We start from the raw sequence: 26,107 nt of genomic DNA, 5'->3' as shown, positions 1-26,107 counted from the left end.
AAGAAAAAAACTGAATTATTTTAGCAACCGCAGAAAACTCCTGTGTGACAGCCAATGCAGCTCCCTTCGTAAATCTCAAGGTCAGAAAGAATGACTCTCTGACTCCAATCTATTTTCCAATGTAACAGAGGTTGGTACTGCACAGTCTGTAATAATTATGCCACAAGAATTACGAAGCAGCTCTTGGCGTAAGTGGGAATTAGCTTTGAAGCCAAATGAGAGACACTTCAAACAGCAACTCCCTGAACACTGTTGCAATCCATAGCTCCTGCAAATCTGCTCTGTACTGTGGCAGTTCAGGGTAGGTGAGACTTTTCAAGCCATTGGCTTTCTGTTTAAAGAGCTTGGTTTCCTTGTGCTCATTGTAAAGTCTGGTGATCAAACTATAATTAAGCCCCTACCTTCTGTTACACCAATTATTTGGGTGAAAATCAATCTAGTCAGCTATTTCCTTTACCTGCACGTATCTCTTCTTCACTGCTCTCTCCCACACAGATGAGTCTCCCACACACAAGCCCGCATTTGTGGCCCTGAGCGTGTGTTTGCCATGCACAGCGAGCAACTACTGATAAATAATGACAATTTTCAATTTACTCACTCATGCACTGGAGCTGTCACTTCTTTTCATCATTTGGTTTGGAGAAATGCAGCCAAACTACTCATTSATCTGAGCTGCCACTCCTTGTGCACTTAGGACAAGCTTTCATAAGACCTGGAGAAGKGCTTGGGGCAGGATTAGTCCCCTGGAAGGGATGAACTTACACATAKGAGAGATGTAAACTGGCACAATTATACAGAACTTGCTCTCCCAGGTGGAAATAATGGTTGGATATAACTTACAAGGGTACTCCAGGTATCCTCAGATGCAAGTGATGAATAAAGGGCAGCCAGTTCTCAGGTGGCAGGTGGCAGCTATTTTACAGCATGCAATTTTGAGCATTGTATTGATGAGAATAAGCTGTACCTCAGCTGCTAAGTTGCCTTAAAAGCTGCTAGTTCTGTTTTAAAGCTTTTCTTTATGTAGCTGATGCACTTACCTGGAGCTGCTGGGATAATAAGGGGAAGAGAAAGCACTCTCCAAATATATGGACAAGCAAGAATATCCCATTTAACCTATTGTTGTCCTTCCAGGTTCACCTTCCATATTTAAAATATTAACAGGATGACTAATTATCTTCTCTTTGCTTGGGGAAATACCAAATACCCCACTCTTCACACATTTAACTAACAGGAAAATTTGCAGTGAATTTCCTACAGAGATGCCTTCTGATGGAAAAAAAAAAAAAAAACAACAAAACAAAAAAAACCCAACCACATTGCTGCCCACATGGCTAGGGCAAGAAGAGCTCTGCTTTCTGGCAACWAAAACATGTGCTTGGCTATGGGGAATACCAGGAAAAAGGCCAGTTATAGTAAGAATGGTTTTCTGCTGAGGCCCCCTCAATAGGTTTATGACAGAATTGTATGGACACAGAGAATAAATCACGTTAAGAAGGAGATGGGGTAAAAAGAGAAGACAGTTCTGGTGTGATGAGAAGTGACTCAGTCTAGGTCATTGTCGAGGCAGAAGATAACAGACTCTAGGAAGTGATGAGAGAAATTCCTTCTTCCCATTCTGACAGCTCCTCCAGATCTTCTCAAGTTGGTGACCATGAGGGTAGAAAAGACCTGTCTGTGGTCCTGTCACAGCTGTGTGACACCATGAACAACACCATGAACAACAACAACACCACCATGAACAACCCAAACCCCTGACCCCGGCATCCAAAATGCAGCATTTGGCATGGGGACAGAGGCTTTGCTTCCAGGGGACTGGAAGCTTTCTCAGTGGAAAGCACCACTCAGCACTGCCCCTCAGAGCTGCTCCCAGAGCATTTCTGTGCCAGCCTCACACCGCCACCATGGCACATTTCCTTCCAGCCAYCTTCAGGTTCACCCAGGCTGTAACAGAAACACACTTGCAGAGGCTTAAACAATCTCATGTGGCTGTAAAAGTTGTGATCATGACCATACACTTGGTGTGGTTTACAGAACAAGTTCTGTTTACTTCAGTTTACRAAGTAAAGCCACCAGCTTTAATTCTCCTTAAAAACAAAACAATGGGGGAAGTGCATGATTCAGAGGGCTTGGTGCAAATTTTTGCCAAGTAACAGATACAAAACCAAAATAATTAAAATCATACATATGTGTAAAAACAAAATAAATTCAAGTTAAAACCAGGACTAACTCCTATTAGCCCCAGAGATGATCCAAAAATACATCAGGAAATAAATAAATCATTCTAATTTTCACCATAAAAGAGGGTGCTGCTCTAATCCAAATGGTCTGGGTATTTACAGAAGGCAAATGGCTTACAGGAGAAACAGAAAGGAGAAACAGGAAGAAGAAAAGCATTCATGACAGTGAACTGAAATGCTGCAGGGTGATCACCTCCCCACACACCTCAGTGTGACTAAAAGGCTTTCAATCACAGCAAGGGGCCAAAGGAAACACCTGAGAGCAGGACACCTTCATCTGCCCCACGCTGGAGGACTGTGCCAAGGTGACACCAGCATGTCCTGCTGAGCTTAGCTGTCACCACAGACATCCTGAAGCTCACACAACCCMTGGCTGCCCTGGGGCAGGTGACACTAAGTTGGCCTGGTCAGTCCAATTTATGAATAGGAGAGCAATTTATCCTCTAATCCATCTGAAGGGAACGCTACTGAAAGGCACATCTTCCTGGCCTCGACTGGATCTCTAAGGAGGAAGCAGCCAGCACAACTGGATCTCTGTTTCTCAACACAGAAAGCACAGTTGGTGATCCAAACACCCGGCCTTAGCYCTGGTGACAGCAGGGAAAAGGAAGCTCTTCCATGTATCCCAACACTTGCAAACAACAGTAGACAAAGCAGCAGCCTCATTAGTCCAGGCAGAGTAGCTCATGCTCATAGCTGGTACTTCAGATGCTTTGCTGCCAAATAWTCTGCTTTCTTTTTGCCACATGTGCTACTAWTGCCAAAYCCTGGCAGGTCAGAGCTGTACTTTSAGAGAAGCCARTGGAGCAGAAGATGTTTAATGCCCAACAGAAGCAGGGCAGATTCTGCAGTTAACATCACAGCACACAAAAAAACACCCTGAAAGCTCCTCCTAACCTTCTGTTTCCTTGTCAAGACACATTTATTTACAGCCAGTACCATTAGGAGTACATTCAGGTGGTAGTGGTGCTGTTGAACTGAAACGTGGCAGCATTTCAGTTCAACTCTAAGCCTACAACTACACTTGCAAACCTGCTTAGCAAGACATCAGCAGAATATCCCAAGGCCAGCTGGAACAGCTTGGATCTGTTCCTGTAGAAGCAGCATTGGAGTACCAAGGGATGCKACAAAGCAGGCACTGCAGATTGCACTGACACAGGCACCTGCAAACTGGACCCACTCCTGATCTTCCAAATAAAAATGAAACCAAAGACTGCAAAGAGCCCTCACTTTGTCTTAAAAGCAATACTGCACTGAGTCAGATACCACTGGAGGTCAGGAGCACTTCACGAATAACTGAGACAGGACTCCTTTCCACATCCCGCTGATTATCTCCTGTCTCACAACATCTGCAAGTGCTAAAAGTACCAGGGCAGCCCAAAGATGAAATCCTGATCGTCACCTCCTGTCTGGAGTCACAATGGCCCAATGCTGAGGAGCACCTTTACACCTCCCAAAGTGCAGCATCTCCTTCATAMAGGAATCCATGTCGTTTTCTCTTTCATCATAGCCCTATCACCACTGAAATTTTGAGAGCAAACTGATGTCAAATGCCAGGATGCTCAGTATTATATTTTGCACCCAATTTACAAATCCCAGCCCTTGTTTGCACCCAGTTTATACCAGAACCCYCAAGACATGACTGGAACCACTTAAAGTACACATGAAGTACTCAGCTCAGATTCCACGTACACTGGGTTCTCTTCGGGTCTGGGAAACAAGTAAGTCTGATTTATTCTGATTTGGACTTTTCATCCATGCCGATGGGAGGCAAAGGGAAGGATCTCCCTCTTTCACAAGCCACCTCAGCAGATCTTTCTGCAGGATGCAAATGGTTTCATCCCTGAGTTCAACTTTAAAAGAGAAAGGCAGTGCTCAGCATTCACCATGCTAGCACCAGAAGCAGAGAGAACAAGCACAGAGGTCTTTACTGCAGGGACAAAGAGCAAAGAAGAAGCACAACTGGGAAAGAAGAGGAAAACCAGAAAGAACTCAATTTGTATCATTCCAAAGAAAAAGAAGGAAGCCTGATGCCGAAAGGTTTATATTAGCAGAGGGAGGAAGCTTACAGAAGGCAGACTGTGCTGTTCAACAGCAAAAGCTTTGCAGCCCTCAGTGGTCATTTGGGAACAGCCTGGTACCTCCATCAATGATCCCAGACTGGCAAAAGAACATATCTAGAGAGCATTCTCAGCCATAAAAACCCTCGAGGCCATTTCAATGACGTGAGCAAAATTCCTATGTTCCTCTCTTGTCCCCAGCAGGGATAACACGACCCTTTGTCCAGCTCAGTGCGTGCAGTTGTCCACTCCTCAGCTGACAGAGGTGCAGTTGAGCTCGGCAGGGTCCTGCCTGCTGGCTGCTGTCACAACTCCCTCGGGGCCGTCGGCAATGCTGGGCTCGCTGGAGCACTGCCTGTGGCTGAAGCAGCTGGGCTGCAGCAGGAGGCATTTCTCAGAGCTGTCTGATTCCTCAATGACCATTCCYGTGTGCATCATGGAGGCCATGGCCAGCAGCTGGATGTCCGAGTGAGCGTTGGCAACCGTGTGGCGACGGATGCTCCCACATTTCTCCAGGTAAGCCTCGCCCTCCTGCTCTGTCAGCGGGGTCAGGGCCTTGGGACGGGATCTGGAGTACCGCCTCTCTGGAAGAGAAAAAGGGAGCAGGAATGGCCAACAGCACACAAACAAAGCCACACTGCTAGGCTGGCCACAGGGAACAGAGAGAATTCAGTGTGCAGTGGCAGAGTGTCCCACCTCATTACCACTGGAAAACAATCAGGAGCTCACTAGGTCATACTGCTGGAGGCTGGGAAAGGAGATCTGCCTCTGCCCCAGRGAGGACAGACCTCCCATCCTGCTGGAAGGCAATGGTGTGCTGCCTGGGAGAGAAGTGAGCCAGGAAGTTCCAAATGCAGCCAAGKGAGACTCTTTTAGCACCCTGCTGGTCTTCTCTTTTATCAAGAGGTGAAGACCAAGTAGGTACTCTCACACGTAGGTTCACTAAAATGAGTGACAYTAATGGCACAAGTCTCCAAAAAAAMCATTCAGTGGGGACTTGAATTGCCATTGCTTTCTCTGAAAAAATTCTCTCAGGAGATGCCATCAGCTATTGTCAATGAAATTCCTGACACTTACACAGTGCTGTCTCTCCATCTGYCTAGAAAAAGGCCATTCTGTTGGCATTATCCCACCGTATGCTTTAAAGATCATGCCAGAAAAAGAACATTTCATCCATTTTTGTGCCTTGGCTCACTGTAATCCCCCCCAGCAGGCTGAATCAGACACTATTACTGCTCACCTGCTGGCTGCCACCCCCAACAAGCTTTGCCACATGATGTTTGTCCCTACAGCAGCTGACAGAGCTATTCCATGTGTGTCTCTGATTCTCACAAACCTCACTCAAGTGCAGGGTCTCATTTCATAAAGTCAGGAGCCTTTAAACCATATAAAAGGCTTCCAACCAAGACTGCAGAGCATAAGAGTAACAAAGTSCAAAGCAAAACACCTGTCACTGAAAATTATAAGAGTTTTGGAAGTTTGTATCAGGAAGAAAAGCAAAAAACAAACTCTACATTAYTGAAGGAGGGAATGGTTGAGCAGCCAACACCTCATCCTGCTACTGCCAGTAAKACATCAATTCAAAATGGTTAATTTCGTGCTTAAGACTATGCAAAATCATTTTTGAAGCTGGTTACAGCAAATATACTYTTTAGGTTTCAGCCACAGCTCAAACCACAGCAAGGTGTAGTGTTAAAGGGCACTGGGATCTGACTCTTTTGAAAAAAAAAATTAGGTGAAATTAGGCTGACWTCTGAACACACATTTATTGCTTTACTTCTGCCCCTTTACTTTCTTGGCCACAAAAGACAGTCTCTTGAGGGAGCTGTCATGCATAGTTTAACAACAAATTTTATTTCTATTTTGGTGCCTTATGACCTAGAATATAAACTGGGAGGAGTTTTTCCAGGATTTTATTTTGCAACCAATCTTAAATCAGCGGTGAGGTGTGGATGTTTTATCTTCTCTCCTATCCCCAGTATAAACCCCGTTTCTGAGCCAGCTGGATCCCTTTGGTATATCCCATCCTTACAATGCAGGTTAAGGTTAATTTACATAAGCAAAGCGAGAAGGGTGCTAAACCAGAGCAGGGGGCAATGCTGCCATCTGCAATTCCCCTCTGTGAGCAGTCCTATCCCCTTTCACACCTATCYCTGCTGCACTCCTCTCTCACTTTAAATCAACATGAGATACAGCAGCCTTGCAGGCTGAAGCCTTATGTGTACTGATAGCTGGGATCAGACACCCTAAGTCACATTTCTCAACCAAACCCATTTATCCTGAAGACTCCAGGCCAGAGAGCAGTTTGGCTTCTACAGTGGCTGTGGAGAATGCAAGCACACCCAAAASCCAACAGGGCAATTCCAAAAAACTACTATGGGGAACCTGCTGGGTTTCATCATCAATACAGGCTGCCCAGTGAGAGAAGAAACTGGTTCTGAGACAGCAAAAAGGTGACTGAAAGAGAGAGAGAGGAAGAGAAAGAAGTTTAATTAGAAGTAGAAGCAGCACTTTGAAAATACCAAAATTATTTGCAGAAAAGTGCTGTTTTGCTGTCCTATACTGCAAACACAAGGTCCTTCTTTCCTCATGCTCAGCACAGGGTGGAGCAGGGGCAAAAGGCTGCCTTGGGAATACACACAAATAAATCACAGCTAAAATTAAAGAAAATGAAATTATTTTCAGGCATATAAACTTTACAAGGCAAATTTGTGTGATTTTTTTTTTTAATGGTACAAATGCCTTGTTCAGCTGGCAGAAATCCAGGATAGCTAGAAACTTCAGTACAGGTCAGGCAGCTACCTTTCAGACTATCCCAGCAGCATGTAGTTGTCCATAAACAGCAAAGCAATCAAATTTGCCAAAGTCCAACATTTACAAGGGATTTTGGTCTCGACTGAGCCTGTGGATCAGGTCTGCAAATCCATGCTGAACTGTACAACCACATTTACTTGCATAAAAGATATCAGATTGCCCAGCAACCACAAGAACAGAAATCATGAGCTGCAGTTTTCCTAAAGCAATGCCTTGAGTTTATTACAGGCACAGATTGTCTGAGTCCTGGTAAATTCTTCTAYCACAAGACCATCTTTTCCCAAATGCTGCCAAAATGTAGTACAAGGCAGGTCGTCAGTCTCTTGCTACAATTTTAGATTGAAGCAAAGGCTGCAGCTTATAAAAACAGAGGGAGACTGGAGCTTTCTTCACTTGTTCTATTTAAATCTTCTTGACTATCAAATCAGTAACACGATGCCCATTAGCTAGCCAATCCCTTCTGGCTGGCCACATGTGTAAGCAGAGCTCCTGATCATGTGTAAAAACCTTTCCCAGAATAAGCATGCTCTTCCTGAAGTGAGGTGCCCATTCTCTCACCCAGACACATTTATCCATACTTTAAACACAGAATTCTAATTGTTGGGTTTTTTTTTAACAGAATCCTCAGATGTAAGGAAGTCTCCATGCAAAATTCCTGTCATCCCTCAGAATTAATATGCAACAGCTTTCTGTTTGAAAGCTGTTCTGGTTGATGCAGCAGCTGAAGCAGGCAAACAAGCAGAGAGTGCAGGCACCAAAGGACCAGGTACAATCTCTTACTGCAGTGACAGCAGTACACCAGGCATGGACCAGGGGTTTTAAAATCCAGTCCATCTCCAGAGACAGGGGAAACTTTGTGGGKGTGTGTGCAGTGATGGGGCACCTAGTTCACTAGGCCATGGAAAAGAAAAAGTCTGTCACAAAAATCTACATTCAGAAACATTAATCAGGACCTTCTCAAGGGTGTTTTAGCTTTTATTTTCTGTCTCTCACACAGTCAGGCACTGTTTCCTTTTCCAGCACAAATGCCTCCCATTACCCAACCTGTGTACCCCAAAAATAGCTTCAGTACAATGTGCATATCTTACCAAGCAAGCAGGTGCTACCAGAAGAGCTGTGATCCTCACACAAACCTAAGAATGGTGATACCACCTGCTTGACCAGCTCTTCCAGCTGCAGGTAGCCCCCAGTGGGGCCACTAGGCTCATGAACGCTCTGAAAATCAAACATAAAACATCAACATTACCCTTAAAATGTTTTTGAGGAAAGCCTGGRGTCTGTCAGTTCTCTCTGTCCTGGAACAGGACGTATCAGTACCCAACCATATCAGTAAAGCTTTTGGGGCTGATGGAGGTTTGGGTGCCTTTCAGGTCAATCTCCTTGTTCAAGTCAGAGTCACGCCCCATGGACATTGAGCAGACAGCTCTTTTTCCTATCCAAGAGACAGGTACAAGGTGTGCTTGCACCAATGATGTGCATGGTGTACAGCAGCAGTATAATCACACCAGGGCGTTCTGCCAGAAAACACTGCTCTGTAGAAAGCCCTTCACACGCCTTGGGCACAGCACTGCTCTTCTCCTAGGCAGGACTGCAGGCAAAGCACCCTCTGTGGTTCAGCTTACAGCTGTGAAGATGGTAGATAACACCAACCAATTTAACAGCAATTCTAGAAACGGTTCAGACTTAACTTCCTGCAAAGCCTCAAGAAGCTTTTTTCCTCAAATGTGTTGCTTTGAGATCCTCCTTGCTCTCAAAATTCTTGTAKTAAAATAATATTTCAGGTGTATTGGGGTAGCACTTTAGTATCACCTGCTGTTCCAATCTGGGTGACGGGAACAATCAGAACAGTGAGAACTCATACAGAATCACCAGCTTTGACACTTTGCAATTTTGGTTGTGCTTCACAAAGTGTCATTCTCAGACACTCATTATATTGGAGAAGGAATAAAAACCACCAGGCAGTGTGGTGCAGCTGACATGCTGGAKTGAAGGGATGCCAGCCAGAGGGACTTTGTCAGGCTTGAGAGCTGGGCCCGTGCAAACCTGGTGATAATCAACAAGGTCGAATGAAAGGCCCTTTATGGGATTCAGAGGGAGGCTGGATGGGGCTCTGAGCAACCTGGTCTAGTGGAAGGTGTCCCTGCCCATGGCAGGAGGTTGGAGCTAGATATCTTTAGGATCCCTTCCAACCCAAACCATTCTGACTCCATCAGCCCAAGTGCATAACATGGCATCTTTCAGGACTGTCAGGCTGAGCAAAAGAAAAAAAAAAACAAAAAAAAAACCCAGCTGTATTTGGCATGCTTGGAAAGTATTCTGCTGAGTTCTGGACAAAGAGAATAGTTATCACAGGCACTCTGGATCTCTGGGGAGAGGCCTTTGAAAGATGGCCTCTCATTTTGCCTGCTGCCAGAAGGTATTTCTCCTCTAATGGGCAYTACTCAGCATCCCAGCCAGCCAAGGAGCTGGTGTCGAGCAGCTGGAAGCCACAGTTTGTTCAAATTCCACTATCTGCTGTGATGGAGATTTGCCCTGCCTTTGCAAAGCTGAAAAATCAGGGAAACCAGGGCACAAAGAGGCATTCAGAGAAGCTAGAAGATGGAAATCTATGTGAAAAAAGACCCTTGAGACTATTCCTAGATGGGGAGGAGAGGCACCGAGAAAAAYAGAAACACCCTGTTCTTTCAAGGCMACATCTTTACCCAGGAAAGATSAGGACATCAAAATTCAGCTCTCATTTTAACACTGACCACTCCCAAATAAGCACACAATCACATCCCCTTCATCACACCCTCTATACTTCCCACTTTTCTTCCAGTGTTTGTATGAGTTCAACAAGGTCAAGATATCSAAATGGAGTCAGACAAGGAAGAGCAGAGGCTCCCTACCTGCAGAATTAACAGCATTTGGACAATGGAAGCTGGAAGCTTTGTCTGGACATAGGGAAGAATTTCCTCCAACTTTACTTTTAGCAAGACCAAGTCTCTGAAGCCAAGAAGAGCAATCTGACGGATAGTCAACTCCTGACCCTAAAAAGACAAAGGAAGYAGAATTTAGGGGATGTGTAATCATYGCACCAACACACATGAACACAGACAGAAGGGTCTATTCTGCCCTTTGCTGCTGGGGCAAAACATCCCCCCCTGTGATTCAGGTCGAGAATTCACGGTACTCTTTAACTTCTTCCCTCTCAGTCTCACACAAACTGAAATGGGCATCACCTCATCTGTGGAACCACTGTGTTTGGAGTGAAGCCCGAAATGTGCCTGTAGTTCAGCAAATGACTATGTACGTATTCATAAAACCCACTTGCCATCCAATTTGGTCACAAAAAAGCCCAGACTGGGTGTAGCTTGTACTTCTGGCACTTGGAGCTGAGAAATGAGAGAAAGTTTGGTAGGGAATAACGTTGTTATGGAACATTTCTCAAGTAAACTCTGATCTATATTGTACTCTCTTTTTGCTCAATATCTTCACTTTAGACCTTGCTGATATGACAAAAGTCTTTGAGTTAGTCCATTACAGATTTTAGGATTTGGGCTGGAGCAAAGCTAGCAAGCATGCTAGAACCAAGCATTATTTTAAAAATGACAGCTTTAATATCCTCTGCAAGGCATTCCATGTCCTCTCCACTACTATTTTACATCAACAACACAAGTGAGCAGGCTTAACAGATGATACAGTATTTCTCAGAATATTTAAACACAGCCGAACGCCATTTGGCATTCTGGTGTAACCACCTTTCCCTCTGCTATGTTTAATGTCTGCACAACTTTCTCTAGCCCCACTCCAGCTTAATAGCAGAAATTTTCCTCCCAGCCCTGCCCAGCATTTTCCAGCCTGAAAAGTTTGTCTTGTTCTTCTCAGTATGYTAATCTCTGCCCCATGATCTGTTTGGGGATCATTTTATGATCTCCATAACACACTCAACATAGCAAATATTTATCTGGAAGAAATTAACAGCAGTTAATCATTAATTCATAACACATTGTCCATAAATTAACAGCATTATCAATATGRAATATGAATTAAAACCAATAGTTTGGAGGGAAGCTTGGACATAGTAAAAGCAGTTTACTGTTTTAAACCMTCACTGTGTAGGGAAAAAAGTGTAGGAAAGACCAGTACCTAYCTTGGAACTATATTTCAGCAGCTGCAAACTTTTTATTTATACCATGCAGTTTAGTCCTATTAACTTCATACCCCATTTCAAAATGCAAACATGTTTCTGTGCCAAGCAAAACAAGATTTGCTACTCTTTTTTCCACACCAATAGTCACATCAACAGCTGCAACTATATGAAAGCCAGTGACCTGTTTACATAGTTTCCCTCTGTACAGCAATTTAACCAACTTGGCTGCTTAAAGGTCATATTTCTGCAATAACTATGAGCCCTGGGGTTAAACTCAGCTGAGATACGAAGCTAGTGCGAGTTTCTACCTTTGGTAACACATTCTCACACATGTGGCTGACACTTTCATTTGGAATGGGCAGCTGCTGGCATCACAGAAGAGCATAACTAAAAAATYCTGCTGATACTTGCAGGAAAGGATGGGGAATCGACAGCAAATTGACTTTCTCATCTACCAGAGCAGCAGCRTGATGGAAGGCACTCACTGGAGGAGCTCTCCTCACATGTGGYGACACACTGTATACATGGGTACATACAGTTCCCTATTTCTAGGAAAAGCCAAGTCTTGTCATTAGGACACTGGCCTGGCAAAAGAGCAATTTCTATTTCTTGCTGCACCAGCAGCTCTCTCTCTGGTAGCCTAGAGCAGTTGTCTCTGAGTCAAATTCTTGGATGTATTTAGGCAACTCAATTCCATACGTTCATGCAGTACTTAGGTGCCTACAAAGCTTTAAATATCCTGTCTGTTACCTTTCAGTTCCCCATCCAGAAAGAGGCATTACTTCCCAAACTTCCCAGTGCTGATGATATATTTTGAGTGACTCAGATATTGTGACAAGACATGTACAGCAGAAAAATTATGCTTTCAAAGAATTTTGATATCCAATAGTCACACTTTCCCCACTATAACCAAGTTACTTCCAAAATTTATACCCACAGTGCTGTAACTTCGGTCCTATTTCTCATCAGAGACATTTAATAGCAGGGGAACAGATTTACCTGCAAAGTGGCAGAATTATTAACATCAAGGGGTATGGCACACAGTCAGTGTACAGCTTCCACAGTACACAGGGAGCAGCAGTGCAGGCAAACCCCTGCTTRAATGGGTCACTCCCTCACTGAGAGTTAGTTGCAAAAGGAGAGAAAAAGAGGGTATTACAGTTGCACAGTTTTACCTGTCAAACACCTACCTTTAAGCATCTGCAGCAAGGAAAGAACAAAAATAAACACAGTAGAAAGGTTAGTGTCTRTCTTTGCAAAAGTCCCTTCTCTTTTAGGAAATGCCAGCTTTAACAGGATTAGAGGGAAAGGGCAAGCTTTGAGCTTTACCTGCTGCCTTTCAAACAATACAAGGGAAAAATAATTTTAAAAGGCTCTGGAAATAATGTCTTCTGGAAGAGGCAAAAGTCARGGGGAGGAGGCTAGCATTTCCAAGAACGTCATTCTCCACATGAGGTACATTTTTCTKTTCCTCTGATGGCAGAAAAGTTCAAAATAGGCTGGGGAGGTAATGGGAGGTAATTAGACTGCTCATATGGATACCCTGACTAAAACTACATTAAAAAATGGTACAGCTCAACACTTCTGATTGGATACTCAGCTTTCAAAATACCCAGTGTAAAAAGGTCTTATGTAAAGTGTTCATTCATCCTCTAYCCATAGACTCAAAGCTTAAAAATCCCAACTGAGGATTTCCCAAAGGCACAAATGGAATATAAGCCCTTCAAAAGTTATTAGGGTTGAGTTAAAACACATTTTCTCCTGATCTAGTCTTCAGATTTATACCTCTAAGACAAGTTATCGGTGCTGCCATCTGTACTGACAGTTCCAGCTACTTTTAAAAGAGGAACTATAAATCCAAATAGCCCAGAGCTTCAGCCTAGACAAGGTACAATCCAGCAGTTTCAGTGTGCAAGCTTCGCTAAGCAGAGAGTAGGCAACTGGGAATAAATTCACCCCAAAACACCATGCTCATCCAGTAGATTTTAGTAGTCCTTCTTACAGTTAATACTTGGATAAACTCTACTTCCTCCCAAATTTAGTTAAAAGGTTTTGACATGTATTTAGCCAYTTGCCAAACAATGCTGCTGGCAGAGCAGTTTCCACCTGCTGTTATCAGGCATTGCAGTTACATTGTTTCACCTGACTGAAGTGTAATTAAGATTACCTGGACTGGGTAGAATATTGCCTGGAGTGTAGGAAGAGTCTCTGTAAAATAGTGATCCCAGATTTCAGACAGGACATCAATGCGATCCTCACCTATGGAAACAGAGATTGGGAGCAAGAGCTTTAGCAACAGGGGCACTAAAAGCGAGTTGGATTTTCCAAGTACTCCCTAATTCCCCAAATAAGAGACACTTGCCTTTCTCTGTTTCTGCCCAAAACTGGATATCACCCAGCTAAGCTTCACCTTAACTGATGAGACACGAGGCTGTRACCCCAACTTGCTCTGTCAGTGCAAAGAAGACAGTTCTGTGCAAAACATGAGACCAATTCCTACAAAAGAACAAAGCCTCTTTTCGACAGAGGCTTTAAGCTCAGGGCAGAGGACGGTGCAGATCACAGCTCACTGTTAACATGTTGACTAGCAACAGCTAGTCATAAACAGCTGCATCTGAAAACCAGCAGGGCACAGCCAACACCAGGTGATCAACCACATCATCCTGCAACTGAGCCAGGGGGAGCACTTGGAAAAGATGAGCCCCCTCCAGCATCCACTCAGCAGTCAGGCACCTGTCAGGAATCCTGACAAAGCCACTCATGAAAATGTGGCACTCGTGAAAGCTCCCAAACAAAATCTACTTGTGACCACCCCTCATATGACTCCAACTTGAACAAAYATCCCCAAATGTCACTGGGTACTTAAAATGAAGGCAAACTAAGTCATWTCAGGATTCCCATAAGAGGAAGACAACCATGATCAAATTATGCTCAGAGGTTTGACTTACAGAAGCGTGCAAACCTTTACCTAAAAACCTTAGAGGCTTTGGGTCCAAATGCTGAGGAGTACAAYGTTTATTTTAAGTTTTAGATACATCCCTGGAAATCTCAGGTGCAAATACAGACTCAGGTTTAAAACCACAAGTTTCTGACTAAAGAATTTTCTAGGATATCTCCCACAGAGCCTCAGCTGGAGCTCACCAGGAGTCAAGACTCAAAAAGCACTAATGGAAGACGGCCACTCAAGAAAGGTTTGAAGGCTCAGCCTCAAGGYCACTAAAGGTCCTACATGAGGAACTGGAAAATGTACAAAATGTAACTCAAAGGAGCCTTATCACTMTGTACTGAAGTGCTTTCCTCATCTGCAGACCTCCACGGAGACTTTGACTGTGCTTGCCCCTGGGTTATGCTGCTTAGAACAAAGCCAGAGAGCAGAGCCAGCAGGACAAGATCCTGCAGACATTTCCCTATGAGCAGAGAGGCAGCTCACCAACAACCACAGAAAAGTTCAAAGAGATGCTTCACTGGGTCAGGTATGACTCTGGCTTCAAAACTGGAACTGCAGGGARACAAAAAACTACCCAACACCCCCAAACAGCTACCCATTACCAGAAACAGCCAAGTGTAAGGGAAAAAGACAACAGGAAACAGACTAATTGCATGTTTAAGTTTTTCCCTCCTCTGCCTCCTCCCCAGGACTGCAATGSTTTCTTGCGTGGAGACAGAATGAAATGTCAGAGATCACTTCTCCTTCTGAAGGGGAAGCAGGAATGGTTTGTTTCTTCAAGAAATGATAACTCCTGCAGGCATTCAAMGAGATTCTGACAGATTGTATAAAGTATAAAGAAAAATAATGTTAAAGTAAGAGGCTGTGATTGAGCAAYAGACACAGATAAAACATTACCGTGCCCTGCACTCTGTGTCTGAGTGCTGGGGCAGTGTAAGTTTTCCAGGAAGACAGAGCTTACCAAGAAGCATGTACAAGAAATCCTCATTGCTGTGACCACAAGACCTGCATCAAGCCCACGTTATGAAAGAGAGGTGCCCRTGAGTCATCTCCTGCAGCGATGCCAACCTGCACAAGCAAAGTGGCTCCAGTGTCACTCCAAACTGGGGACAGAAAAATGAGGCATACAGGGTTTTGCTATCTGCCTGAGAAACTACATCTGACCTACACTACCTGAGCATCTAAAAATACWCTTGGGCAGCTCTCAGGTTATTACAGGCTCAAACTCCATTTTCATAATGCTGAAGCAGATAGTGCAATAGTTTTATATGAGTACAGAAGCCAAAGTCTCTGGTGAGCTGTGCAGCATTCATTCTGAATGTGGCAGTGGCAGGGCAGGTACCCACCCTRAGGAAAATGTAGGAGGTCTGCCTTTTTTTCCACCCTCACAGGGCCARTGCCAAAGCAGCACACAGCAAGCAGGAGGCTGGCAACCCCTAAACTCCTCTGGGGTCCAAATCCTCCAGCCTGCCAGCCGGGTGAAGTCACTTGCTGAAGAATGGTGCRGAGGAGTTCAGGACCAGCAATGACGTGACATTATAAGCATCTATTGGCATTTAATGACCCATATACAACACACTGCTGATTAMCAAGAGATCTTCCCTGCAGGCTACAAAACTGGGTCAAACCAAACAGCAGCTTGGTTTTGAATAAAGACRTGCTGGCTTCACTTGAACAGTTACTGAATGTGACCAGCTCCCACATGGCCAACACTGAGWGGCCACAACACACTCACCTTGGTCCACAGGCTCTGCAGTTTGAACACAATATGTCATCAACTTCTTTCCTGAAGGATTTCACTCTCACCCAAAGGAATGGTTTTTTTCTTTAAATTTACACAAAGCTTGATAGCTCTCAAAAGCATGTATTTGCATCAAGCTCCAGATCACACTGAGAGATAAAAGGCAAAAAGCAGTTCCAAGCAGTTTTGCAACAGGATCATAACAGGATCAAAACAAACAGACCAGAACTGCTTTGAGCCCAGGTTCACACAAGACCCACGTTCCTGCTTTTGTGATGCAGTTATGGCTGATGGGAACACTGGGGCTCTGTGGCTGTCCAAACAGCCCACCCTCTCTTCAGCCTCACAAGGGCCCCCGAGGGGYTGTGTGACACCCTAAGGCAGCACCWGAAAGGGCTTTATGCTTTCCAGACATGTAAATCATCTTGTCTGACCAAAGATCAAAGCAGAGCTCCCTTCCAAAACAGGTTTCCTGCTATAGTTACCTTCACACAGCTTGACCTTCTCCTCCATAAACAGCAAGCCTTTCGCAAGGAGCTGGTTCTGTCAAGAGAAGATAGATACGCATTTGCCTTTTCTTTATTTATAATAAACATGTAAGAATACATCTCTGTCAGATGCTATCCACTTTGCATGCAYTTATCTTAAGATTAGTCACATTGTAGGAACTTCTTCCAGCACTGGTCTCAGTGTGAGTCAGTGCTAGACATTCCTTAGTCCCCTCTTTTTCAGCTAAGACATGAGAATGCAACAGACACAGCAGTTGAAACATCTCTCACAAATGGGAAGGGTAACAGGGAGGGAATGAAGAAAATAAAATTATTCTTACCATGGCAGTGCAGCCCCATAARCTATACCTCAGTGACATGATGGAGGTGATCAAAGAGTCAAATGCTACAAAAATGTCACACTTTCTGCACTTGCTCATTGCTTGCCTAACTGCCCAGCAGGCCAAGTTCAGCTCCCTAACATCTCCACTCATACCTATTGTCTTCCCCTAAGGCCATTTTTTGCACTGAGCAGTTTGATCATCTCAGTATGCAGCATCAAGAACCGGCAGCACCTGGTCTTTCTAGATAAACTCTCCTGGACCAGACAGATSCAGTTATCAATATGCTTGTTTGCAGTTCAGGACATCTAAATACCTGATTAGCTTTTTGTTCCTACTTCCCCAAACATAAGAAAGGTGCCAAAACAACACCTACCTTTCTGTTCTCCCAAAGCACTAGGTGGATCAGTTACTCTGAAAAGTTTTGGGAATCCCAGAGAAAGGCACAGCAATCACCACATAAMACACTATTACTGCATCCTAAAAGGTACAGCCATACTACAGAGATCACACTGAGTAAACTTACACTGTGTAAACACCCCAAGCCAAGAGAGCACACACCTCTGCACCCTCCCTTCAAAGAGAAGCTACACAAAGCTGGGGTACTATTGGAGGATATAAAAAGGAGAAACATTGCTTTGTGGCATTCCCTGGCTGGGAAATACTCTTCACCTGGGCAATGCCAAGAGGAATTAGCAAGTTGGATAAATATGTTCACACAATGAAAACGAAATGCGACATGTCCAAATGTTAGCAGCAAATAGAAGGCGACTGTTTTATGAAGAATCTGTAGCAGAAATCCAGGCTTTGGAGGGAAATGTTAAGTTCTGGAGATGACCATTCAAATTTTTGATTTGTTCATCAGAAATAAATGACTACACATATCATGCTCTGGACAATAACAAAAACTTGCCCAGAAAAAAACCAACAGTGTGAAAAAGGAGGGAAGAAGAAACCTGTAATGAAAAAAACCATAAGGGGAAAAAAGAAAACTACTTACCCTATAAATATTTTTTCTGCTTGAACAATAGATAATGCTAGAGTGATAAGGCACTTTAATCCTTCCAAATGCTTTCAGTTTATTAATTTAAAAAAAATACTTAATTTCTTTATTTTTTAACCTGTAGCTCAAGGCAATCACTTCTCATGTACTGCAGGGGAAATTTATAGCTGGTCTTTAWTACTGTGTTATTTTAAACTACTTCATAATAAAAAGGTATATACACATACGAGGTTTTGATGCTTATTTTCTTGTGTTTCTCTCAAGAAATATGAATTACTTTTCTATCTGCACTAGAACATTAGATTTCATTTTACATACGCTTCCTGAGCACCATGGATATAATTTTCCAGATACTTGGCCTAAAAGTTAGTTTTATTGATATTTTCTACTTCCAGGGATTTTTTTATTTTATTTTACAGTTATGTCAGCAACCAAAATACACATTTATACACTTTAATGGGCAGCACAGCTGTATCTACTAAAAACAGATATATTAATCACTACTCTGTAGTWAAGAATTTATAATGCTCCTATAAATGTATTATAGTAATTCCTTGCGCTAATGAGATAGCATAATCTCACTCTAGAGTTTTTCTTAAAAAAGAGATTAGGTCCATATAGCTACTGCAGATTTTTMTCTCAGATTTTCCCTTTTCCTGTGGAAAGGACTTAAAAAAAATAAATAAAATCAACTACACTTCATTTCCCTTCTCCCCACCTAAAAATATCAGGAAATGTTACTTCTCCATCTTTTCTGCAAGAAATCACAAGYTTAGAAATTGATCCAATCCAAACATTAATCCCTCAGAGCGAGCCACAGGGGACAAATTGTCATTAACAAGCCCTACAGGGTCTAGTGACAAATCAATACAAGGTACCCAAAGCAGCTGCAGCAGAGGTCTCTATCAGACCTTGYCTAGATTACAAATCTCATTTTGCTGCTGCATCCCTGCTTGCCAGAGGCAACCCAGAGGCACAGAGCTAAGAGGAAAATAAAYCTTCTATTTGAAGCAAGACCAGATAAAAACTCACACCAAGTAAGATTGAAGGGTACATTTATTTGAAAAAGTTCGGCTGCCACCTCCCATATGTTTGCAGTTACAGCAGAACCAGGAGCTTGGGGGGCAGTTATTCCCTCCCCTCTTCAAATGAGCTTTTTCTGGTTCCCCAGGGTGATTTCCTCATCCTGCTGCTGGGACACCACGGATTGCTATATGCTCAGTGTAGGGGGTGCAAAACTGCCCTTACCCTTTGCTACTCTGCTGTGCAGAGAAACAAAGTCCCAAGTTAACACCCCACGTTAATACACCCACATCCAGTTGGGAAATTTGGAAAGAGATGTTTTGCAGCAGATACAAGTGACCTTGTGAAATCTCACCAGCTGACCTCTTTTTTCAGTGCAGAAAACTAAACTAGCTGTCTCAGATACATCACTAAGGGCAGCTAAGAGAAAGCTCTTAAGTAAATTTTCAAATGCCCTAAGTTTTTGAAGACAGGATTCGAAGCTAAAATAATCACTTTTCATTTTTTCCTCAGCCAAGGTCCTCCCACAACATGCATGTGTTTGCTACTCCTTAAAGTAAATCATGCTCAAATTATTGGGAATACAGAAAATTTTCAAGGCAGGCACACACCACCTTATAAAACATACATACCTTCCTGGAAATTCCTTCCCTTTTTCCAGCACAGATGCTTTCTTTCCCTTCTCTGTTAGAGAAATTGAAGCAAGTTTCCCCATTCCCACCCCATGGAGCAACTCCAGTCTCACCATCTTCCCAGAAGGTGAAAGCTGTCCCAGGCACAAGAGCTGGAGCTCCTCTCTTGAACCAGCAGTGCCAAATACCTTCTCCCAGCCTCCCTGCACCTTGTCAGGAGCTGGCCATTCCCAATGTGGGCACAGAGCCCTTCCCACTACACCCTGGGCAAAATGGTACCTAGCTGACTTTGCCTGAGGCAAATCAGATGCTGCTTGTCACAAGTTCTCTGTCAGCAGCATGGGTGTGGTGACAGCCTCTGGACACAATCAACAGGAARGATTTCGGGGTGACAGCCCTGCCACCAGCACAGCTTGCTCTCCCCTGTGGGTGCTACATTTGAGCATTTGAGRTGGTGAAAAACAGCTAACTAGCTTTGGCAGCAAGACTACAGAAAACATTGAGGGGGCTCAAGCCATCACATGGAACTTCACATCTTGTCTGAACGCCATGTCGCAGTACAGCAAGGTACAAATGAATTCTCCTGCTAATAAAAATCAGGCATTATCTGTGAGGGAAAGAGTTTTACACAAACACCATTTAATTATGGACAAATCTTGCTTTCTGTTTATATGTCCAAGCCAAACATGGCCAGCATGCCTCTTCGTATTAACAAAGCTACCTTCCTATGAACAAATTAGTACTAGTTCATCAAAGAACACAAGCTTGAAACAGAAGTAAATGGAATATACTCAAACAGAATATAGTCAAAAGAATTGACATCATTTTTCTGGGAGAACAAAATCAGTTTTTCTTCAGTTCACTACAGTGTTTCTTAAATGCAGCCCCCTTTTCTAACTGAGGCTTCGTGTTCTAGTGCTAAACCACACTTGCAGGCTCTACAAGCACATAGCCAATGCTTTGGGGATAATCTGACGTTAATTTGAGAAAAAAGAATCACCCAAACTTACTTGGCAACTGTTTTCTCTGAACTTATTGCCAGCTGCACACAAACACCTACTAATTCTTGGCAATGTTTTACAAAAGACAGACTTGTGCAAGCTGCAGCATCTCATACCTAGAGTACCCCTCRCCCCCATCCTTTCTTTTTTCTCTAACAAGAGGGGAAATACTGAAAAAAGCAGAGATCACTTCCATCCTACATAGAGGAGAAACTGCACGATAAATATGAAATCACATCCTAAAATGACACTTCCTAGAGACCGTTTTGCTCACAATAGATAAAAGAAAGCCCACTTAAAGAGATGAAAGTGATCCAGGGAGAGTAAGAAGGAGAGCAGATCAGGCAGACCAAGCAGGGAACACTGCTGTGATGGGGACCACAAGCAGGCAGGCAGCAGCTCTGGGAAAATCCCACAGCCAGGTCCCAACTCTGCTTTGGTGAGTCCCTGCTCTGTTGGTGAGCTGCTGGGTGACCCCATCCTTGCTAACAGAGCTGGGCAGTTGCTAGGGAGTCTCTGGAGCTGCTCCATGAAAGCTGCTCTAGAAAGTGCCAGATGRAGCAGAAATAATGAGCAGACCTGCAGCAACACAGGTTCCCAGCCAGTGAGGAGACAAATACAATGATAAAGACCAGCTTGACCCAAAAGGGTATGCAGACACTCAGCTGAGCTCTGCAAACCACACAAGTGTGAATTTTGTTCCTTGTGCAGCAGCTGAGCTGCTGCAGCCCCAGCAGTAGGCACAAGACAACACTTGGCCAGAGAAGAGCTAGTGCTGCCTGTATCCAGCAGTAACCATCACTCCAACAGCCTACACAACTATTTCTTTGCCTTGCTGTGAAACAGGTAGACACAGAGACCTGGCATCAAGGAAAGATGCCTCACACACCCCACATTTGTCTCTTTGATTAAACAGCCACATGGCCTTTTCAGCTGTTAGCTAGGTTTTACAAAGCAGCCTTTCAAAGGAGCAAGCAAGCATCACAAGAGATGCTAGAGTCATCTCTCCAGGCTGGAGCCCCAGAAAAACACAGTGGGGACATAAACAATAGCTTTACAGTGCCACAGGAGAGGGAGGAGTGCATGTTTCCCCCCATCACTGCACCACCCAGCACAGCCAGGGACCCTACAGCAAGAAGGACTCTGACCACAGGAAGGTTCACCAGTACCACTTCTGACTGCTCTAAAGGGAGAGGATAAATTTTAGCTTGGATCCAGGCTTGCCTCATTACTGACACCRCTTACTTTTCAGCTATCTATTATCATCTTGCTGCTTGGACTTTGCTTGACACCCCAGCAGTKTGTGAGCTTGCACACTGCAGCTTCGTGTACAAACAGAAACCTGGGTCTAATTCTGAGTCAGGACTTGACACCTTCAGGGRCTCCCCACTGCAGCAGGCTGGAAATTATGTAACAGTTTTACTTCTGGTTTTAAGACATCAAAGATCTCGTTGAATTAGGTGAGGACATACAATCCACCTGCCATCCCTCACCTGCCAGCTCTGCCAGAGTGGGGAGAGGACATCAGGCATCAGCTCTGGGCGTTTGACTTTCTGCATTTGCAGCCTGTGGGTTCTGRGAGAGGTTACAGTGCCTGGGAAGGGATCAGGTCTCTCTGCCTTRGGAGGAGACAGTTGGGATTAATATGCATAAATGCATTTCCATTTTGCCCCCCACAAGTTTCAAGATGAACAAACCCACAGAGAGTGAAAAGACACAGTTCATCCTTTCAAGAGACTTTGTTTCAGGCTGTTTGCAGAACCAGGCAGATAATGCATCAATTTATCAGCACTTGCTAGTTTTAAATGTAAAAAATATTCTCCACAAACACAAGGGTCAGACAGCAGGAAGATGAAGGGAGCTTATCTGAAAAATCACACAGCTGCACACAGAGAAGTCCCAATTGCCAGTACACCCTGTTCCTCCAAATCCCAGCCTCCTACCTTCCATAGCATAAGATTTCCACTTATTGCAGTTCAGCTGACCACCAGCAAACTAACCCGGCAGTGAGACCAAATGGTGTCCTGCAGGGTTATTGAGCAGAGGTGGGTACAAAGTGACCCTTTTCAGCAACAGCAAACTCTCAAATCAGTTCATGGGCAAAGTCAGGAGTGAAAAACCTGGAGCATGAAGCCCTGTTTAAGGCAGATCTGCAGCAAACACTRCAAGCCCCAGCTATCTGGCATTTACACTCAGGCTTCAATCCAAGGGTTGTATATACAGCAGGATTGCTAAAGCAGCAGATTTATAAACAAACTCTCCTTCAGAATGAAACATCTGAGTTTGCACTGCAGCCCATACAGGAATTATATTTCTCTTTCAAAGACAAAACAGACTCATTAACTCTGGTACGATGATGGCTTGGTAGCAGAGAAAGCSTGTATAAACTCCAACCATATCCTAAACATTCCTTCAGCAATTTCAGGAGCTAAAAACTGTTAATTTGCATGAGTGCTGATGAAAAGGACTTGTGAGTAATCAAGGCAAGTTGATCACAAAGGTASCTTTGTCTCACTATAAACGCTCTGTTCCATTTTAGTCTTACATATTCAATGGTTATAAAAAACGTGCATGTGTGAGTGTACAAAATTTACATAATGTAAAATCCTGAACTTAAAACAATTGTGATTTTAAATATGCTCTTAGTGATTACTGTTATAAGTGCCATGGCATAAGAAATGGAAAACGTTCAAGTCAGTTTATCACATCTAAATATTACATGATCCAATTAGTTGCTCTAATTGCTGCTAGAATATTTAAAACTGCTTGGCTACACAGAGAGAATATTCTTCAGGGTCCATTTCAACGCAAGAGGATAGGAAACTTGGTTCCTGGGACAGCTTTCAGTGGGCTTTAACAGATGTCAGAGGAAACCGCTGCCAAAAGATGCACTTCCACTCCACTCTGCATCCTGGTGACCCACTCCCAGCACCTCCCCCATGTCAGAGGTGATGACCACAACACGTCAAAGGAAGTAGTTGGAAACTTTGTTTTTTTTTTCTTTCAAGGTTATTTTTCAGCCAAATCAGCAGCTTGATTCAACTCTGCTCATCTTGGTGGCAGCAGTACTACCATAAATCAGCTAGCATCAGCAGTGAAACAGAACCCACAGACAAATGAAATAATGTTGTCAGCTCTTCTTTGGCACGTGAACAGTCTTTCCCCAGACCATGGACCTAGGAATTTTGAGTAAAGACGTTCAGAAGGGAGTGGTAAATTTTATCATGGCCATATGCTGTTAGCTTAAAATCAGAAATCAGTCTGCATCTTAGCTCAGAGGGAAAAATCTCACTTCTGACAATATCCTTTATCCCACAGTTTGTCTCACAACTTGCCTGCACCAAGAGTTTTACCTCAGGGTAAGTCTGACAGGTGCCAAGTTATTGCTTTTGACACTGAGCAAAAATACTCCAGAAATTAAATGTGAGTGCTGGTGGCTGCCACCCCACTCAGGGTCCAGGAAATGTCCTGCCCTGCGACGCCAGCAGCTGCCTCTGTGCAGTAAACAGCTTGTGCACAGAGGGGCTGAGGAAGTGAAACAACTACCCCTGGGGTAGGAGTTTTCTTTTCACTCGATAGCACWGCACGGGGATTTTTTTAAAGTCATGTAATCTAATAAATCATGTAATCTGATAGGAAACAACAGTGGTCTTCTTTTTCCTCTTTTAAGTCAGCACGCACACAGCAACATCAGCTGCTTCTGAAAGTATAGAAATTTTTTTTCTCTCTCTCTTTCTTACTCAACGGGCAGAAAACCCTCTTGTTTCCAGCAGCCCCTCTTTTTTCCTTTTTTAATCAACACCACACTGAACAAATTAAAACACTGAAAGCCATCAGTGCCTTCTAAAAACCATCCAGCAGGCTTTCATGTGGTTACATGCGAACCTCTGTCCACCTGCACAGTATCAGTAAAAGGCAGCAACATTTATTCACGTTTGTGATTATGTAAGTCTTCCCTCATCCTTCACATTTTCCTTTTCCAGTGCATTGACACTTGGGGGACTAAAAGGCAAAGAGCACCCAGGTTGATTTCCTGCTGATGGAAACTTCCTTCCCTTTGCCCCCTCCTACCTCCAGGCAGCCGCTATCTCTTCTCTTCCCCTTTGCTGGCCCCCATTGCAGAAAACCTACTTTTGAATTCTCTATACTAAAGAAAAGGTATCCCATCTTCGTTCAAAAGTTCAAGTGAATTCCTCCTTGATCTTGGCAGGCTACTAGCAGCCTCTCTTAAGTGCAAAGGAAGATTATCCTTAATTCTGCACATATATCAATAAAAATTACTCACAAGGCTATACGGCCCACATTTTAAATGTCCAATACCTCCATCATCTTCCATAACAAAACAAAAACAAAACTTGTAAAAAGGGATTGCATGTAAAAAGGGATCCTAATTTTGTTATGGGCTAAAAAGCTGAAGAGGGCAAACCTCAAAATAAAGCAAGAAAGTCATGCAATACCTGAAAGTAATCTGTGATGAAGGATCCAAGTTCGCTCTTCAGCAGCCGTCTGCAGACAGAAGGAATGGAGCCATGAAGTAGCAGCCACTACTGTCATTTCTTACAGCTGTATCTGCACTTTACTACCAGTCACACCAAAGATACAGGAATGTATGTGAATGGGTCATTTTGGCCACTATTAGATTTCTTTTGCAGTTAGGTGTATACTTTACAAATACCCAGAAGGACTGTTCTCAAATTATAAAGGAATTAAACAGTTTCTCTAAAGTCTTCTAATTAGAAACCATATACCTAGAGAAAGCAAAAAAAATTACTGCCTTGAATAAACAGAAAGCTGGGGAGACAATTTAAAGTTACTTAGATTAAAATCCATAAATTTTTCTGCTCTTTTGTTTAAACAAAGACACCCTTCATATCACTGAAGATAGCATATCTCCCCAATGTTGAACTTCATGGAGGTAAGATCAGCAACCAGAGGCTTGCACCTCAGAAACAAAACAAGGGAGGTCTCCTAAGCATGACCAGGTCACTTGCTGCTTCCAGAAATTCCATCTCCTAAAGGCATTTCTTACATTTCCTATCGCTGTGACAACTGACTTTCAGAGCAGTTAAAAAAAAAACAAACAAAACAACCATTCATTGAGATGGTATCAAATCACAGCAAGATAAAAACTTGGTGGCAGCAATCCAGAGCAAAATGTTACCACCTGCCCATCTCCCAGTCCTGTCATTACCATCCTCCTTTAAAACTGYCCCGTGTTTCCCTCTGCCAAAGGACCAAGCATTGTGCAGAACCTGAGAGTCTCTCACAGCATTTGCTAACTACAGCCCAGGAGCCCAGTGGAGAAGGATGAGCAAGGAAAACACACCAGTTCGACCTGATGGCACACAAGAGCTGTGTGTCTGTCTGAGATCTGGCTTTTGTCCAGGGTYAAGCTAGAGATTCACCCTGTGCACACAGAGCTCACCCTGTGCTGGGAGCTACACCAAGAAGCACAGGTGTGGGGCTGCAGGTGCTCACACAGACACACATGCAGAGGCCTGTCCTTTGCTCCTTAGATGGGCATTAATGAGCCASTTGGATGTGAAATGGTCTATTTAAAGAGTGACATTTGGAGATGTAACCAATGCTCAGGGCACCTGCAGGAACATTAATCATGTAATTCAAGGTGAGTGCTTCCAAGTACAGMCTGGCAGTGCATGTCTGTGGAAGAGGGCATTTCCCCTCCCA

At 43.7% G+C, this 26,107-nt stretch overlaps 1 protein-coding gene across 2 annotated transcripts in view; it reads right to left on the bottom strand.

The window, feature by feature from the left end:
- Nucleotides 1-2,027: 2,027 nt before the first annotated feature.
- The window catches only part of PRR5L (proline rich 5 like), a 38,933-nt gene continuing 14,853 nt past the window's right edge, over nt 2,028-26,107 (bottom strand). For both annotated transcript variants that reach the window (XM_057373963.1, XM_057373962.1), the window contains exons 4-9: nt 24,877-24,925; nt 16,417-16,474; nt 13,411-13,502; nt 10,000-10,140; nt 8,200-8,326; nt 2,028-4,881 (exon numbers count right to left, since the gene is read on the bottom strand). In XM_057373963.1, coding sequence (XP_057229946.1) covers nt 4,550-4,881; nt 8,200-8,326; nt 10,000-10,140; nt 13,411-13,502; nt 16,417-16,474; nt 24,877-24,925 — 799 coding nt within the window. In that variant the 3' untranslated portion in view covers nt 2,028-4,549. The remainder of the gene's footprint in view (nt 4,882-8,199; nt 8,327-9,999; nt 10,141-13,410; nt 13,503-16,416; nt 16,475-24,876; nt 24,926-26,107) is intronic.

This window comes from Malurus melanocephalus, unplaced genomic scaffold, assembly GCF_030028575.1.
Source record: "Malurus melanocephalus ecotype Western Australia unplaced genomic scaffold, MMel_1.1 scaffold_211, whole genome shotgun sequence".
In the NCBI taxonomy this organism is placed as follows: Eukaryota; Metazoa; Chordata; class Aves; order Passeriformes; family Maluridae; genus Malurus; species Malurus melanocephalus.
The sequence above is the reverse complement of the archived record's forward strand: the minus strand, read 5'-3'. Positions and strand labels throughout refer to the sequence as shown.